This window comes from Engystomops pustulosus, chromosome 2 (genome assembly GCF_040894005.1).
Source record: "Engystomops pustulosus chromosome 2, aEngPut4.maternal, whole genome shotgun sequence".
In the NCBI taxonomy this organism is placed as follows: Eukaryota; Metazoa; Chordata; class Amphibia; order Anura; family Leptodactylidae; genus Engystomops; species Engystomops pustulosus.
In genome coordinates, this window is record NC_092412.1 from 241,833,642 (window position 1) to 241,851,214 (window position 17,573).

General features: G+C 47.9%; 1 protein-coding gene across 1 annotated transcript in view; it reads right to left on the reverse strand.

The window, feature by feature from the left end:
* Positions 1 to 17,573, reverse strand: part of MRPL39 (mitochondrial ribosomal protein L39) — a 55,284-nt gene that overhangs the window by 3,492 nt on the left and 34,219 nt on the right. Inside the window, exons 6-9 of the mRNA XM_072138589.1 lie at positions 16,660 to 16,772; positions 6,183 to 6,248; positions 5,883 to 6,036; positions 2,351 to 2,398 (exon numbers count right to left, since the gene is read on the reverse strand). Of these exons, the coding sequence (XP_071994690.1) occupies positions 2,351 to 2,398; positions 5,883 to 6,036; positions 6,183 to 6,248; positions 16,660 to 16,772 (381 nt within the window). The remainder of the gene's footprint in view (positions 1 to 2,350; positions 2,399 to 5,882; positions 6,037 to 6,182; positions 6,249 to 16,659; positions 16,773 to 17,573) is intronic.

Sequence of the window (17,573 nt, forward strand, 5' to 3'; positions counted from 1 at the left end):
ACTAGCCATGAGGTCCGGTCATCCTTAGTTACAGATAATAGGAACCAGTCATGATCTCCTCTTCGATGGCCATAAAGAGATGGATAAAATGTGACCCAAACTCTGTTACATCTCCAATCCTCAGTCTTCACTGCGCACTATGGGGCGATACGTCATAGAACCAAGATCCAGAGAACGATAGAAACCTGGTCACAAGTGTGGTATAATATCTTTTACAGACACACCTATAGCACTGTGTCCCATAACCTGTGGCCATCAATGATTTTGTAAAGCTCATGAGATAACTGCCCTGTGGGTTTGTTGGACCACATAGTAGTCGGTTAAGAATTTTACTACAATTTGGGGGGGGGGGGAATCTGCAGACAGGTCGGACACTAAGTAATATTAATGAGATAATCACTGGCCAAAGCCACCACCTGCCGCTCAATCAGCCATGACTGCTGAGGGCACCACAGGTCTAATGTATGCAACCTCAGTCCTTCCCTTCCGCCATCATGGGAAGACTCAGCGACCTGCAAAGGGGGTACTCTGGTGAGGACTCTCTAAGCAGATACATTATGATCCATCTAATTCTTTGGGGTGACAATGTGGTTACATTATCAGGGAACAGGTATTTATACACACTTTTACACTGTCAGCACTGCTACATCTATGTTCTCTCACTATGAGATCTCCTGTGCCTGCCTCCTCCTTCCCCCGGATCACTTATCTCCTTGTAGTTTGCAGCTTCCCTCTGCTCACGATGTGCTGGCAGGAAGTGAATCAGTGAGTGTCAGTGTGAGCTCCGTGCTAGACTGCTGGGGGGCTACAGGCACAGAGCAGAGAGACAGAAATCTCAGCAGCACAGAAATCCAAGATGGCTGCCCCGACCCCAAGTCAGAAGTTACGGGGTCATTTCTAGGGGTAACTGGAATTATATACAGCAGGACTGATAGAGACAGGTCGGAGTTCTATCAGTGAAATGCTGTATGTTTGTTAAGAACAGTGAATTAGAGGATGTGTTATTTTGTTGTCCTGAGTACATATAAGAAACTTCTCATCATGGGAGGAAAACCCCTTTAACTATTTTACCTACAAGGTGCCCTCTGCTCCTATACAATGGCTGCCTATTTCCAGAGGGGAGTTAAAGAGTTTGTCTCTTTTGGAAGTTAACCCCTACTCACAGGATAGAAGATTAAAGTGATCAATGAGGGTTCAACTGCTGGGAGCCCCATCAATCACAAGCCCAGCGTCTCACTAGGAGCACAGTGCACACATATCCCCAACACTGGCAGCCTCCATCCATCAGTGAGAATGGGACCTGTGTTCTCGGGAATGGTGGTCAGCGCCAGCAGAGAACACAGGATAGGGGGATGACTTCAAAACTTGGGACAAACCCTTGAACTGTGTCATTGTCTCAGCTCACAGCAGTGTTAGGGGTGTGCCTGGGACTTACAAGCTCCCATAAAGAGTTCACAGCAGTGTTAGGGGGCGTGTCTGTGACTTACAAGCTTCCATGAAGAAGAGTTCACAGCAGTGTTAGGGGGCGTGTCTGTGACTTACAAGCTTCCATGAAGAAGAGTTCACAGCAGTGTTAGGGGGCGTGTCTATGACTTACAAGCTTCCGTGAAGAAGAGTTCACAGCAGTGTTAGGGGTTGTGTCTGTGACTTACAAGCTTCCATGAAGAAGAGTTCACAGCAGTGTTAGGGGGCGTGTCTGTGACTAACAAGCTTCCATGAAGAAGAGTTCACAGCAATGTTAGGGGTTGTGTCTATGACTTACAATCTTCCATAAAGAAGGCAACCCTAACCATAGCAAGGGGAGCACAAGAACCAAAAAGAAGGGTAAACTACATACCTAAACTATTTAAATTTTGTCTTCCCTTTAAACAGTGAACTCTCTACTATGTTCGCAGCGCCAATGCACAGGGGGACGGATCCAACCAATATATGTGAGTAATTTGGAGCAATGTCACGTCTAGGTGATGGGGACATTACAAATGTTTCTAATATCAGAAGGGAAGAAAATGAAAGCCGGATTTTGTTGCGAGGGAATAAATGTCTCCTACAATTCAGCTCCTGTTATTTTTGGTAGCAGAAGAGGTTTTATATGTTACTTTACTACAAACTGTCTCATTTTACATGCCATGGGCCATAAACGGGAGGAATTATTCCGCCGCAGTCTGCATCGCCTATAACAAAATGTACTAAAAATTCCGGGAGATTCGCTAGGACTTTTTACGGCAGATTTTTTTTTCCCGTCCCATCTAATTTCTCTCTCAGTGCTTTATTTCATTACAGGGCACAACAAACATGTCACAGGTTCTGCCGCTCTGTGGAAGGGTTTCGGCGCAGGTTTACGTCATCTTACCGGTTTCTGGGCTCGTAGTCGTAACTTATTCCACACGGTGTGATGGGCCTGCGGGAAAATAACACGATAATTAGTCACAACATTATCAATCCGAGCCACAAGATAATATGGATACAGGGTGTCACACACAACATTTCACTACTGTTGCTAAGGGGTCGTTTAAAAGGGAACCCGTCAGTAGATATTAAGTCCGACTAATAGCATGTTTTTATATGGATGGGATGTCTCAGACCTGCTCAAGCTGGTGCCACCAGTCACATGGTTTCCAGCTTCCTGTAAGTAACCTAGAGAAAGGAGTCCACTCAAGACCTTGGCGCATGCCCACAGACGCCAACGTCAGTACAGATCCAATCACTCCGCATGCACCAGATTTGAATGAGTAGTGAAGCAGCATTTGCTGAAAGACGATGGGGTCCATAGTGAATTTCAGTGAATGGACCCCCAGTGCCGTCAGCAGTAATTTAAGTGAAAGAGGTTTTCTCAGAATTCCTGGTGGTTACTCTGTGGTTCTGGCATTGCTCCAGGAACTTCTGGAAGTACAAGGAACCATAAGACCTGCTTTGCCAGTGGCCTCCTCGGACCTCAGGTATGTCGTCTGTCACAGGTGGTCCTATGATTGGTCATGAAAGGGCTTGTGCCTTCCAACCTGGTATAGTTTGCAAAGTACTGGACCCCCTCCACCAAACTGGGCTTACCAGGAAACCCACTTCCTACGTATTTGGGATTCTAATCCCTAGTTGCATGATGCATGATGGTGGTTTAGTGGCCCCACAACTACTGACAGGTTCCCTTTAAAGATGGCAAAAATGTCTGCACAGACTTACAGTATTTATGGCTTTTAAGGGGTATGTAAAATTAAAAAAAAAAATTAAATATATATATATACCGGCAACAAAATGGGTACAAAAAGTTTTCTAACTTCTAGATACTAATGTCCTTTCCAGGACATGGATCATCAACATCAGAAGCGTGTGCCATCCCTATAAACAGTGCAAGCAACACCCGAAAAGCAGCCCTGCTCATGGGCGTGCTACTACACCTCAGCACCCAACTACTGTACCTGAATGGGAGCAGAGCAGAAGTTCCCGGGGACCAGTCACCACATAGAGAACAGGGCAGTCCTTCTGTCTCTACAGCTGATTGGTGGGGATCCCGAGTGTTGAATACTTAATAACCCAATATAATAATAATAATAATTCCGTTATTTATATAGCGCACACAGATTACGCAGCGCTGCACAAAGCATGTCAAATTGGTCCCTGTCCCCATGGGGCTCACAATCTAATCACCCTACCAGTATGTTTTGAAGTGTGGGAGGAAACCGGAGGACCCGGAGGAAACCCACGCAAACACGGAGAGAACATACAAACTCTTTGCAGATGTTGACCTGGGTGGGATTTGAACCCAGGACCCCAGTGCTGCAAGGCAGATGTGCTACTCACTCAGCCACCGTGCATAAGACATGTCATCAATCTTCTTAAGATGGAAAACCCCTTTAAAAGGAACCTCCATATCATGGCTGTGGGGAATTTCTTTGGCACCAGGCTCTCACTAGAAAACTCTTGGCTCCGCAGGGGAGGGACTCAATGGAAACGCCCCTTTCTTTTGTGATCATGTGATCAGCTTCATTAAGCTGATCCCTCCCAATTAGCCTTGACTGCCCATGCCCATGTTTCCGAGTGGTGAAAGCACGGTGTAGAATATTATCTGCCTCTATTGGGGTCTTATCACAATAAAATAGGGAGACGTCTTCGATATGGATGTAAAGTACACTCCATACAATCAGCTGAGCCCAGTAATCCCCCCGACATCTTTCTTGACCTCAGTAATCCACAGACTTCTCTCCCGCATCACTCTGCCTGCTCAGCGTGATCCTACAATGGACGCAGAACCGGTCCCCCTCCCCCGCCCTGTATACACTTTAATAATTCAAAGCCTCTTGTATCTTATTAACCAAAAGTAAAAAAAAAAAAAAAAAAAAGGGAAGAAAAACAAGTGCGCCATTATAGATCCGAGGACAACTGCAATTTTTATTCAACACTCAGCAAGTGCAGAGTAGAAATAGCCGGGACCACTCGGGGGGTTATGTGAAGGGCTCGTAAACAAATGTCCCTTGTAATTATGCTAATATAAAAGGAAGGGCGGCGTGCGGGACCGCTCACACAATACAAGACTGATTGGAACAGACCCGAACAGCGAGAGCGCTAAACAAAAAGGAAAACACGCCATTAAAGGACAAAAATCTCTATAAAAAGTAACTATATAATAGTCAATAATTAGCGCAGAAATTTGGTTTACACATATTTACCCGACTGCAAAAAATGAAAATTATTTAACCGCAGTTGCAGAGCTGCAGTTCTCGCTATAACTGGAGCCCAAATTTAAGGGAACCCGTCAGCAGATTTTACCCCAGTAAAGGACATCTACCACCAGGATTGTAAACCAAGCACACTGACATACTGGTGTGTGCCTCTTTTAGCTACTTAAGAATCAAAAGTTTCAAAAACTATGCAAATGAGACTAAAGGGCTCCGGACTCCACTAACACCTGAGCCCAGAGCCCTTCAGACTCATTTGCATAATTTTGAAATCCTTTTTTAAAACAGAATAGGATCGGAACTTGGCAGAGGGGACACACACCTGTATGTCAGTGAGCAAGTCTTCATCCTGGTGGTAGATGTCCTTTAAATTACCACCCCCTTCAAGTAGGGCATGAAATGTCTTTTTTTACAATTCCCTATTTTTTGTGAAATCGCGCCCGTTTACCTATAAAAAAAAATGTCCTACAAAGGAATTTGAAAATGAGCAGAAAAGAGTCATATTTTCCTAAGATGAGTCAAATTTAGAGGCTGCAGGGAGATTGTCACTTCAGATGCCCCTATCTTTGGTTCTATAGTTCCTATGCTTTTAGTGTTATATTAAAGATAAAAACAAATATTGTGGGTCTACAAGTTACAGATACAGAGACGTAGGCAGTTTAAGACATAGCTGTAGATAAAGATCCAGTTCCCACCAATTCCTTTAATTGTCTGCATCTCCGGTTCTATAGTTTAATGAGCCACAATCCTGATGCGCCTTGAAAGAAGAGATTCTTACCTTTCATCGGTCATGTTAAAAAAACATGGTTCTATGTCTACAGAACAGACGATAGAAGGGTCTGAATTGAATCTCCCCCTGCAGTCTATAAACTTGACTCGTCTCAGGCAAATATGCTCATTTTCACATGACTTTGGAGGAAGTGAGTGAGATTTCACAAAAAAGAGTAAGTTGTAGTAAGTGCATTTCATCCCCTTTCTGAGGGGGGTAGACATTCAATAGGGTAAAGTACTATGGGTCAGGTAACTATATAAAATGAATCAGGTTAATCGGTCACCTGCAAATATTTAGGTATACAAAGTTAACATCTACTTTGTTTCCTTCTGATTGGTAAAGACCCTCCTGTTATATAGAAAACAATTTTAGAATCTGAAGTTCAGAACATTTTGGGCTTCAGAGCAGAACCTTCCATATTACATACACATCAAGTGTCTTACCATAAGGTGCCGGGGCAAGGAGACCCCCTGGAAGCGTCTGACGTACTCGGAGGAGATGGTGGACAGGGGGTGTTGTGCCGTCACTTCATACTGAAAGCAGAAGCCGGTTCTGGGGATGTGAGGACCTTCACTGAGATCCACAAACTCTCCAAATCTGGAAGATAATGTGTATGATTAGACTGCAAAGAGTCTGGGTTTTCTGGGCCCCTACCAATCGGATACTGAGGAGCCCAACCCAGAAATAAGGTATAAAGGAGATCACTATAGGCCTACGACTCGATGGTCACTCTCTGTACCTACCTGTGTACGGTCACCTTTCCCTGCGGGTGTTGTGCCGCCTTTTCTTCCAGCATCAGCAGCTTGTACCTGAGGAAAGAAAAGTCACCGATAATAACACTGTATAATAAGACATTTACCAAAAAAATTCTACGTTTAGAGCAGTGAGATGATGCCAGAGCACTTAAAGGGGCAGCACATAAAATAGGATGTAAAGCAATAAGCCAAGTCTTATCAGACGCCCTTTACTGCCAGGTCCTTCCTGGTCTCTCTGCTAAACGGCCTCCAACAAAAAGTTACGAAATCTACATATCTAATCGCTGAAGAGGCCCCATATGTGTAATGAAGATGTATTACTATGGTAGAGACCAGACCGGAAGACTGCAGGAGTCTGGCCACAGACTATCCCCATAAGTAATGCCGCCAGCACGGACCATCCCCATAAGTAATGCCGCCTCAGACTATCCCCATAAGTAATGCCGCCTCAGACTATCCCCATAAGTAATGCCGCCAGCACGGACCATCCCCATAAGTAATGCCGCCAGCACGGACCATCCCCACAAGTAATGCCGCCAGCACGGACCATCCCCATAAGTAATGCCGCCAGCACGGACCATCCCCACAAGTAATGCCGCCAGCACGGACCATCCCCACAAGTAATGCCGCCAGCACGGACCATCCCCACAAGTAATGCCGCCAGCACGGACCATCCCCATAAGTAATGCCGCCAGCACGGACCATCCCCATAAGTAATGCCGCCAGCACGGACCATCCCCATAAGTAATGCCGCCAGCACGGACCATCCCCACAAGTAATGCCGCCAGCACGGACCATCCCCATAAGTAATGCCGCCAGCACGGACCATCCCCACAAGTAATGCCGCCTCAGACTATCCCCATAAGTAATGCCGCCTCAGACTATCCCCATAAGTAATGCCGCCTCAGACTATCCCCATGAGTAATGCTGCCGGCGCGGACCATCCCCATAAGTAATGCCGCCTCAGACTATCCCCATAAATAATTCCGCCAGCGCAGACCATCCCCATAAGTAATGCCGCCAGCGCGGACCATCCCCATAAGTAATGCCGCCAGCGCGGACCATCCCCATAAGTAATGCTGCCAGCGCGGACCATCCCCATAAGTAATGCCGCCAGCGCGGCCCATCCCCATAAGTAATGCTGCCGGCGCGGACCATCCCCATAAATAATGCTGCCGGCGCGGCCATCCCCATAAGTAATGCCGCCAGCGCGGACCATCCCCATAAGTAATGCCGCCAGCGCGGACCATCCCCATAAGTAATGCCGCCAGCGCGGACCATCCCCATAAGTAATGCTGCCGGCGCGGACCATCCCCATAAATAATGCTGCCGGCGCGGACCATCCCCATAAGTAATGCCGCCAGCGCGGACCATCCCCATAAGTAATGCTGCCGGCGCGGACCATCCCCATAAATAATGCTGCCGGCGCGGCCATCCCCATAAGTAATGCCGCCAGCGCGGACCATCCCCATAAGTAATGCTGCCAGCGCGGACCATCCCCATAAGTAATGCCGCCAGCGCGGACCATCCCCATAAGTAATGCCGCCGGCGCGGACCATCCCCATAAATAATGCTGCCGGCGCGGCCATCCCCATAAGTAATGCTGCCAGCGCGGACCATCCACATAAGTAATGCCGCCAGCGCGGACCATCCCCATAAGTAATGCCGCCGGCGCGGACCATCCCCATAAGTAATGCCGCCGGCGCGGACCATCCCCATAAGTAATGCTGCCAGCGCGGACCATCCACATAAGTAATGCCGCCAGCGCGGACCATCCCCATAAGTAATGCCGCCGGCGCGGACCATCCCCATAAGTAATGCCGCCGGCGCGGACCATCCCCATAAGTAATGCTGCCAGCGCGGACCATCCACATAAGTAATGCTGCCAGCGCGGACCATCCACATAAGTAATGCCACGGGCGTGGACCATCCCCATAAGCAATGCCGTCGGCACGGACCTTTCACAAGAGTAACACAGCCATCCACAGACTGTTCACATAAATAACGCCGCCATCATGGAGCATCCACATAAGTAATGCATAGTGGCTGTGGTACACAGTAGTCCTGAGACACTGCTCCCATACATAACAATGCCAGTATACTGCCTCCAGTACACAATACTACCAGAGTACTGCAAGAAAACTGACCACATAGAAAATAGTGCTAACAAGCTGCTACTAAATGCTACTACTACACCCCACTACATACTGCCAGCCCCGGCCCCCCAGTACACAACACTGCCAGCCCCCGCCCCGCCCCCAGTACACAACACTGCCAGCCCCCGCCCCCAGTACACAACACTGCCAGCCCCCGCCCCGCCCCCAGTACACAACACTGCCAGCCCCCGGCCCCCCCAAGTACACAACACTGCCAGCCCCCGGCCCCCCCAGTACACAACACTGCCAGCCCCCGGCCCCCCCAGTACACAACACTGCCAGCCCCCGGCCCCCCCAGTACACAACACTGCCAGCCCCCGGCCCCCCAGTACACAACACTGCCAGCCCCCGGCCCCCCAGTACACAACACTGCCAGCCCCCGGCCCCCCAGTACACAACATTGCCAGCCCCCCGGCCCCCCAGTACACAACACTGCCAGGCCCCGGCCCCCCAGTACATAACACTGCCAGGCCCCGGCCCCCCAGTACATAACACTGCCAGCCCCCGGCCCCCCAGTACATAACACTGCCAGCCCCCGGCCCCCCAGTACACAACATTGCCAGCCCCCCGGCCCCCCAGTACACAACACTGCCAGCCCCCGGCCCCCCAGTACACAACATTGCCAGCCCCCCGGCCCCCCAGTACACAACACTGCCAGCCCCCGGCCCCCCAGTACACAACACTGCCAGCCCCCCAGTACATAACACTGCCAGCCCCCGGCCCCCCAGTACATAACACTGCCAGCCCCCGGCCCCCCAGTACATAACACTGCCAGCCCCCGGCCCCCCAGTACACAACACTGCCAGCCCCGGCCCCCCAGTACACAACACTGCCAGCCCCCGGCCCCCCAGTACACAACACTGCCAGCCCCCGGCCCCCCAGTACACAACACTGCCAGCCCCCGGCCCCCCCAGTACACAACACTGCCAGCCCCCGGCCCCCCCAGTACACAACACTGCCAGCCCCCGGCCCCCCAGTACACAACACTGCCAGCCCCCGGCCCCCCAGTACACAACACTGCCAGCCCCCGGCCCTCCAGTACACAACACTGCCAGCCCCCGGCCCCCCCAGTACACAACACTGCCAGCCCCCGGCCCCCCAGTACACAACACTGCCAGCCCCCGGCCCCCCAGTACACAACACTGCCAGCCCCGGCCCCCCAGTACACAACACTGCCAGCCCCCGGCCCCCCAGTACACAACACTGCCAGGCCCCGGCCCCCCAGTACACAACACTGCCAGCCCCCGGCCCCCCAGTACACAACACTGCCAGCCGCCAACCCCCCAGTACACAACACTGCCAGGCCCCGGCCCCCCAGTACACAACACTGCCAGCCCCTGGTCCCCCAATACACAACACTGCCAGCCCCCCAGTACACAACACTGCCAGCCCCTGGTCCCCCAGTACACAACACTGCCAGCCGCCAACCCCCCAGTACACAACACTGCCAGCCCCCCAGTACACAACACTGCCAGCCCCTGGTCCCCCAGTACACGACACTGCCAGCCCCCCAGTACACAACACTGCCAGCCCCTGGTCCCCCAGTACACGACACTGCCGGCCCCCAGGCCCCCCAGTACACAATAGTGCCAGCCTCCGGCCCACCCATTACACAATAGTGCCAGCCCCCCCAGTACACAACACTGCCAGCACCCCCCCCCCCCCCCCCAGTACACAATAGTGGCAGCCCCCGGCCCCAATACACAACCCCTGAGCCCCCAGTACTGAAGGTCAGGGGGGTTGTATCGAATTAATCCATAGGGTCTGAGGGGGGCTTATATAAAATAACCATGAAGGGACTGTTTGGGATGAAAAACTAGGGAGCAGGAGACTGTTTTAGTTACTGAATTTTTAATTGTCGCAACGTGCGTACACTGCTGAGGCTGTCGCCCAGGGGTCTACTGAAACCTGGAGCCGACCCTGCCTACTGCCACTCCATTCAATTAGCTAATCTATATCCAGAACCATTATAGACAGTGAATGGGAGTGCTGTGCTCCGAGATACTCCATACTCCTTTAGTACTGAATGGAGTATGCTCGATCCCCAGCACTCAGATTGGTAGCCCCTATCCTGTGAAACCCCATTTAAAAACTTGCTGATTGGTGGAACCAACCTAATGACATGTACACGGATCCCGTTTCCCCTGAATGGAGTGTCAGGTCGTGCTTTCGTGCCATCCCTGGCAGTGTATATGCTCGACCTGTCCCTCCACTCATTTGGAAGAACAGCACAAAACCCCCATTTTCATTATCAGTGGGAGTCAGACCCCGCCTGCTTAGCACCGCATATACTAAGATAACAGTAAATCATGGGGTCTTCTAATCATGGGTCCTATGAAATAGTAGTAATCACACAAGCATGCCAGGGTCCTTAGGCTCGTGCTTTGAACATTAACATGCCACAGAGTTATAACCCGGAGCTTATTGGATCTTGGGGCAGATTTCACACCCAATCTGAACTTGTATTTTTCATATAAGGCAGCCTAATAAGGATGTGATCGCATCACCCACCTGGAAGCTACAACTCTCATGTGGGGTCATGCCACAATAGCTGCATGTGAATGAGGACATATAACTAGATGTGTTTATGAGCCATATGCTAAGCTGCGGCGGTCAGATCCGGTATTTCCAGCTGCGCCCGTCTTGTAATATTTTTATGAGTTCAGTGGATTAAAGTTCGGAGATAATAATATGAGCAGCTGCTTGTATCTTCCATATCCCCGCACAGGTCGAACATTTAGCTTCCACATGGCCGGCGTTATAGCGGTAGGGGTCATCTGGAAGAAAGCTACAAGTCATATTACCCACAGTCACAGTGGTGACATAACATTTTGTATTCGAGGGTATTGGCAGCTAGTTGAGCTTGTTGTTGTTTGCCGGTCAAGAACAGCAGAGTCGCCGTTGTTGTTTGCCAGGTGACGGTTTTGGAGCCACACATTGTTTGGCGGTGAAGAACAGCTGGTAGTTTCGGCGTTGGATGTTGTTTGCCGGTCAAGAACATCTCATTGTTACAGAGCCAGATGCTGTTTGCCAGCCAAAAACAGTGGCTCGCTGTGGAGCATAACATTTTTGACAGTCAAGAACAGTCGATGGTTGCGGAGCTTGACATTGTTTGCTGGTCAAGAGCAAGTGCTAGCCAAAAACAGCTGGTAACTGTGGAGTTGGCTGTTGTTTGCTGGCCAAGAACAGTGGATCATTGTAGAGGAGAGGCATCCATGCAAGCCAGGAAGATCGTTGCGAAGCCGGATGTAGTTTGCCGGCCAGGAAGATCTAATCGTAGACTACGTAGACCAAGTTTGCCAGCCAAAAGTGGCCGACTGTTTTGGAGAATGATGATGTTTGCCAGCCATGAACTGATAAATACAGCGCCGGACACTAATCAGCTGATCATTGCGGACCCTCATCAATCTTGAGAATGGGGAATCCGGGACTACCCCTTTATTGCTTATCCAGAGAGTGCAGTCTTGCTGATGTTTGTGCTGTATTTTTACATGTGAAAGACATTTCTGAAAAATAGTTTTACCTGTATTAAAAAACCCTGTGGATACATCACTTATAAACACAGAGCAGTCTATCCTAAAGGAGATGTAACATGTCATTTCTGGCTCCCGATTCTCATACATCCATGCACCAATGCACAATTCTAGAGGGGTTACACATGACTAATCCATATAGATTTTGTGCAGTATATTTATTCTTTTTCGTTCTCATTGCAGACACATAAATTTGCTGGAAAACTCCGCACATAAGCTCCGGGGCCTCTGTTGTGCTTGACACGTGTTGATCAAAAGGATTGACATGCCAGACTAAACCATGAAGAAAAAAAGAATAACATACGCGGCAATGCTGACAAGGATGAGGACTAACAGGAATCACATTCACTTACTCAAGATACCATGACCTATTGTCACCCGATTGGGTCTTAACCTACTGTTTTATATCATATACAGGCAGTCCCCAAATTACGTACACGATAGGTTCTTTAGGTTTGTACTTAAGTTGAATTTGTATGCAAGTCAGAACTTTTATATTAAGTAATTGTAGATCCAGACTTTTTTTTTTGTCCCAGTGACAATTAGATTTTCAAAATTTTTTGCTGTAATTGGACCAAGGATTATCAATAAAGCTTCATTACAGACTCCTTACAGCAGATCATTACAGCCGGGGACTAAAGTAACATCCAGAGAGCTTCACCAGAGGTCACAGTGGGCAGGGGGGTCCGTTTGTAAGTCGGGTTTCCAAGGGACTACCTGTACTACCTGTTTTAATATAGAATTTTTAGGGGATTTATTAACAAACCCAACTCTACGCTGCTCCCCCGTTCATCAGCATCAGTTCAACTCCATCACGACCAGTTGCTGTAAATTTCTGTCACCATTTTCTTACGGCTCCCTAAACTGCGATGTGAAAAATATATTAAATTGTTATATTCCAAAACTAAGCCAATGATTAGAAATAGCCGACTGTGTATTCAGGAAGCCATCGCAGTCTGCCCTATCGGGACGCTGTGGAAGGATTTATTTGTCTCAAGAAAGTTGCTCATCCCTCGGAAAGTTGAGAATACGGCATGGAAATCCAAAAGTATTATAAGATTTGCAAGTCCGGGGAGGGATGACAAAGCTATTTTTCGGCATTAGTCTCACTTTCACAGGGTTTATCTGCTCTGTAGGAAGTCTATAATTCCTTCCATTGTGCACGGCACACAGCGCGGGCACCACCACGTATAGACCCGTTCTTGTTAACACCAACATGGCAAGCACAGAGTCTGAATTCTGTCATCCAATGATTATAAACTAAATAATTTCCGTTTACGGGTGATCATGTAGGAGATCAAAGCAGACCAGAAACGTCTTAAGAATCAAATGCCTCAAGCAGATTTGTAATATATCTTGTGGTTCAAAAGTTATTACACAGAAAGTTGCAACAACAACTGGGAATGTTCCCTATGATGCACAGCTATGTGATGTGCTGTCCCTGGTGAGGAACACAAAGCTGAAGGTGCTGGATCCAATCGTTGAACCCGCATGAGAATCTATGAAGAATCTTTGTGATCTGAACCACAAGAGATAATCCAGATCTAGTTGTGGCAATCAGTTCTGAGACAGTTGGGGTCTTTTATTTGCTACATGACCACCATCCCAATCCAAAAACTGGACCCTGCTCCAATCAGGATGGCCATCATTTTGCACACATAGCCTAAAAGTTAAGCTCCTCACCCTTTACTTGCTGGGAACATCGCCGTCTGGAGAAAACAAGGTTTAATCACCAGAGGCGACTGGGCTTTTTACTATGAGAACTGTCACTCTGTGGAATAGCTGAGCTCAGGCGCTGGTCACAGCAGGGACAGCAGAGAACTTCAAGAAGAGCATCTAAATAACATTGACTTATGTTATGTTTCCTTTAAATCCTCTTCTCAACCAATCGATTCCCTTCATTGGTTAAACTTGATGGAAATGTGTTTTTTTACAACCATACACACTATGTACTTGCTGCGGTAACAGGTATGTCATTTTCCCGTTCCGTTTCTGAAATAAAAGGGTGTCTGGTCTTTTGAATCCCCCTTTACATCAAGTGTAAAGAGGATAGAAAGGACAAAGTCTACAGCACCCACAGGGTTAATCACAGACATGACACTTTGACCTCCATTTCCCATTGCTGTATATGTAGATCTGTTTCAATAAATCCATGCACTTCATTCTTCCGGTCTTCAATCAATTCAGATTCTAACAATCAGATCTATAGACGGGTGATCAGGGAATTCTCAATATCACCTCCTGATTACACTGAATTTTACTGGAATTTTTTTTGTTACAAGCAAAACGGAGAGATGAGCGCCAGAATTCAGCTCGGAATTCCACAATGACTCACGAGTTCCGACATCCTGAACAAAACATGAGTGGGCGCGCCTTGTTGAACGGCTCATTTTTGGAGGCATCAGAGGTCTAATATGTTCAAGATCCAAATCGCTGAGCGCCACCATCACTAGGGTTTATGGTAACACAGTGTTGGCGTGCAGCAGGACAGCAGCAGATCTTACTGGGGGCACAGTATAAGCAGAATATCTTACAGAAAAAGACATATCTCTCAGGTTACTCTGGGTCAATCTTTGTCTTACTCATTTAGACTTTACAAATCCCAGATTCCTCTTCATTCTAATGTTATTCTACTACCAGTATAATTCAGGGTGTTATTAATCACATAATTGATTTGGGATTGCTGTATATATTTTAATTAAAGGGAACCTGTCACCAGGAGAGCCATTTTTAGCACTCCCCCAGTCCCCACAGAGCATAGTACATACACTGCCAAAGTGTTTTTGTATTAAAAATTGGCTTTACAGAAAAAAAGATATGTTATATTGTACCTTTCATTAGGCAGTGACTAGGCAGTTGCCAAATGGGAGGGGCTGGAAAGGAGCAGTCCCCCCCCCCATACTTGGGAAACATGAGACCTTTTCAAACATATGAAAACACCCATCACTGGGCTTAGCGACGCCCCCTGCTCCTCTACAGCCAATCCCGAGAGTGGGGAGTTATTCATATATTTGAAAAGGTCACATGTTTCCCAAGGGTGGGGGGGAACTGCTCCTTTCCAGCCCCTCCCAATTGGCAACTGCCTAGTCACACAGCAGATGCTAATGAAAGGCACAATATAACATATCTTTTTTTTCTGTAAAACCTATTTTTTTTTATACAAAAACACTTTGGCAGTGTATGTACTATGCTCTGTGGGGACTTGGGGAGTGCTAAAAATGGCTCTCCTGCTGACAGGTTCCCTTTAATTCAGGCAGCACTATATAGACAGAGGGGCTTCTATATATTGTAATTAATTGGGAGGAGCAATGCATTCTAATTAATTCTGCATACTGCATACATTAAAAAAATTAAAGGGGTTCCAATTTTTTTAGTTTTTTTACCAATGCAATAGATACAGTACACGTTATTTATTCCATTATGATTTATATAGGGGGCATAATGTATCTTGCATTATTACTCAGGGGTTATCTGTTATTTTGTAAAATTTTAGGAGACATGATATAAGGATAAACTAGAACAGGGGGACTGAACTCTTGTACAAGGGTCTTCAAGGCTTTAAAGGACACCTGTCATCAGGTCTGTGTCACTAGTCCTGTCACCACTACCTGTTGGAGCAGCTCACAAGGATCCCATCACAGCCTTTATCTAGTTATTTCATACATTAATCATTGTAAAATCATCTATTCTTTATCATGTAAATGAGGCTGGTCACATGGTCAGAGGCAGTGATGTCACTCCTGTAACCCCTCCCCTCTCCTCCCGCTGCTCATGTCTGTGTGTAATATATAGTAAAGCATGGCTAGTGTGTGTGCTGCATCCTCCTAATACACAGAGACACAGACATCAGCTACACATGAATCTGACATGTTCTGCTGTAACATGGCTGCCTGGAGCTGCTGTATCTCTCCTATACACACACACACACAGGCTGCAGGGGGCGTGGCCACCAGCACCAGGAAGCTCATCATTATACAGCCTCACATCATTATACAGGCTGTCAGTCAAGCACTGGGGGTGTGGCTGTTCCTCTGCTAATGCTTCATTGGACATTTCATAGGTCATTTGCATACAGCTTTAGGACCTCATTGCTTAGGTTTACAGGCATGTAGAGGGACAATGAAGGGATAGAGGCAATGCTCTCTAATGGCTGTTTATGAAAATATATTTAGATTAGGGGGTTATTTTGCCTGACTGGTTCTCTTTAACAACACTCCTGCTTTCTGCATATATCAAGGTCAAACCTGATCCCGTGGGGGAACGGTGGCCGTACCCCCCCCCCCCAAATCTGCCTCAAAGTATATCCATTTAAAGTTGCGGAGAATAAATGTATCTGAGGCTTGGCACTGTATTACACGTAGCATGAAGGGGTTAACACCCTACATAAGGACACAGTATGCCTTAGCAGTTCTGATCCAAAGGGCTGAAAATGTGATTTTAATTTCTCCGCTCGGCAGCGCCATGATTGCTCCTGCTCCTACAGCGAGACATAAAGGTGCGTTATAATTATATCACAGCGTTACAGGACGCAGGTCACCCCGACCTCAACGCTTCACAAACTCAAAGGCGTCGGAACAATTGTTTTTCTGGCCACATTTTATACTAATAATAATAAGTGAGCATTTCCATCCCTTCTCTCGGTACACGGCGTACAGCGAGCAGGACTAGTGTCAGGCTCCTCTCTGAAGGAACCAGGAGCCATTGTTCTACACTGAAGGAACATTTCGGAAAAACACTTGGGTCTCTGTCATAAAAGAAATAATAGGAGACACTCACGGATTGTACTGGAAGATCTCCCGCGCCACTTTTTCCTCCATTTCCAAACACTCAAAAGGCAAATCTTTGCTTAGGAGTTTCAGCGCGTCCTTGGTAAACGAATGGAGATTCTCCTAAAGGAATAAATAACGGAAGAGAAGCAAAAAATATCTGGATCAGAGCGAGGTTTTCTATACGTCAGTCTGTGTGTCACCCATCACAGGCATTAGATCCGTCTGTAAGGAGGACTGAACTACACAGACGGGACAGAAACTTCCACAACAGTTACTAATAATCATCAGACAGGTTCCAGTCACATAGTGATAAATAAGGAGCTCGTAGCTCAGCCTCCCTGACTGGATACTTATGGTACTCAAAATAAAGGGAGATATATTTGAGATATATGGATTTATGGACATTCTGGTGCAAAGTCTCTAAACCCCAATAATCTGAAATAGGTGTCCCATCTTACTGGCGACCCACATGACTGAAGGAGTGGAGGCAAGTGCAATGGGGGCAAATCCGATTTCCACGTATGGCCTGCAGACAGGACTTTCACTGTCAATCACTGTGTGTGTGTGTGTGAGGTAAGCAGGAGGACTCTCACTGTCGACCACTGTGTGGGCGGGGTAGTCAGGACTAACATGGGGAGAGAAAAAGAACTGGACCGCACATCCACACATCACACAATGATCTAATGCCGCTAGGCTACATTATATAACGAACTCGAGGTTCTTAGTTACATTTTGATCAAATTGTATAAGCCCACCAACCACTTCACGGTGACCTCTTTATGGTGGGTCCCTACGCTATTTTGTGCAGCATCACATGGCGTCCACCCCCGCCGCAGCACAGCGCCGGCAGGGACCAAGACCCGGTTGCCCCCCAGTACCCATACTGGCGGGCATAGCCCCCATGGCTCCGGGCCCAGGCCC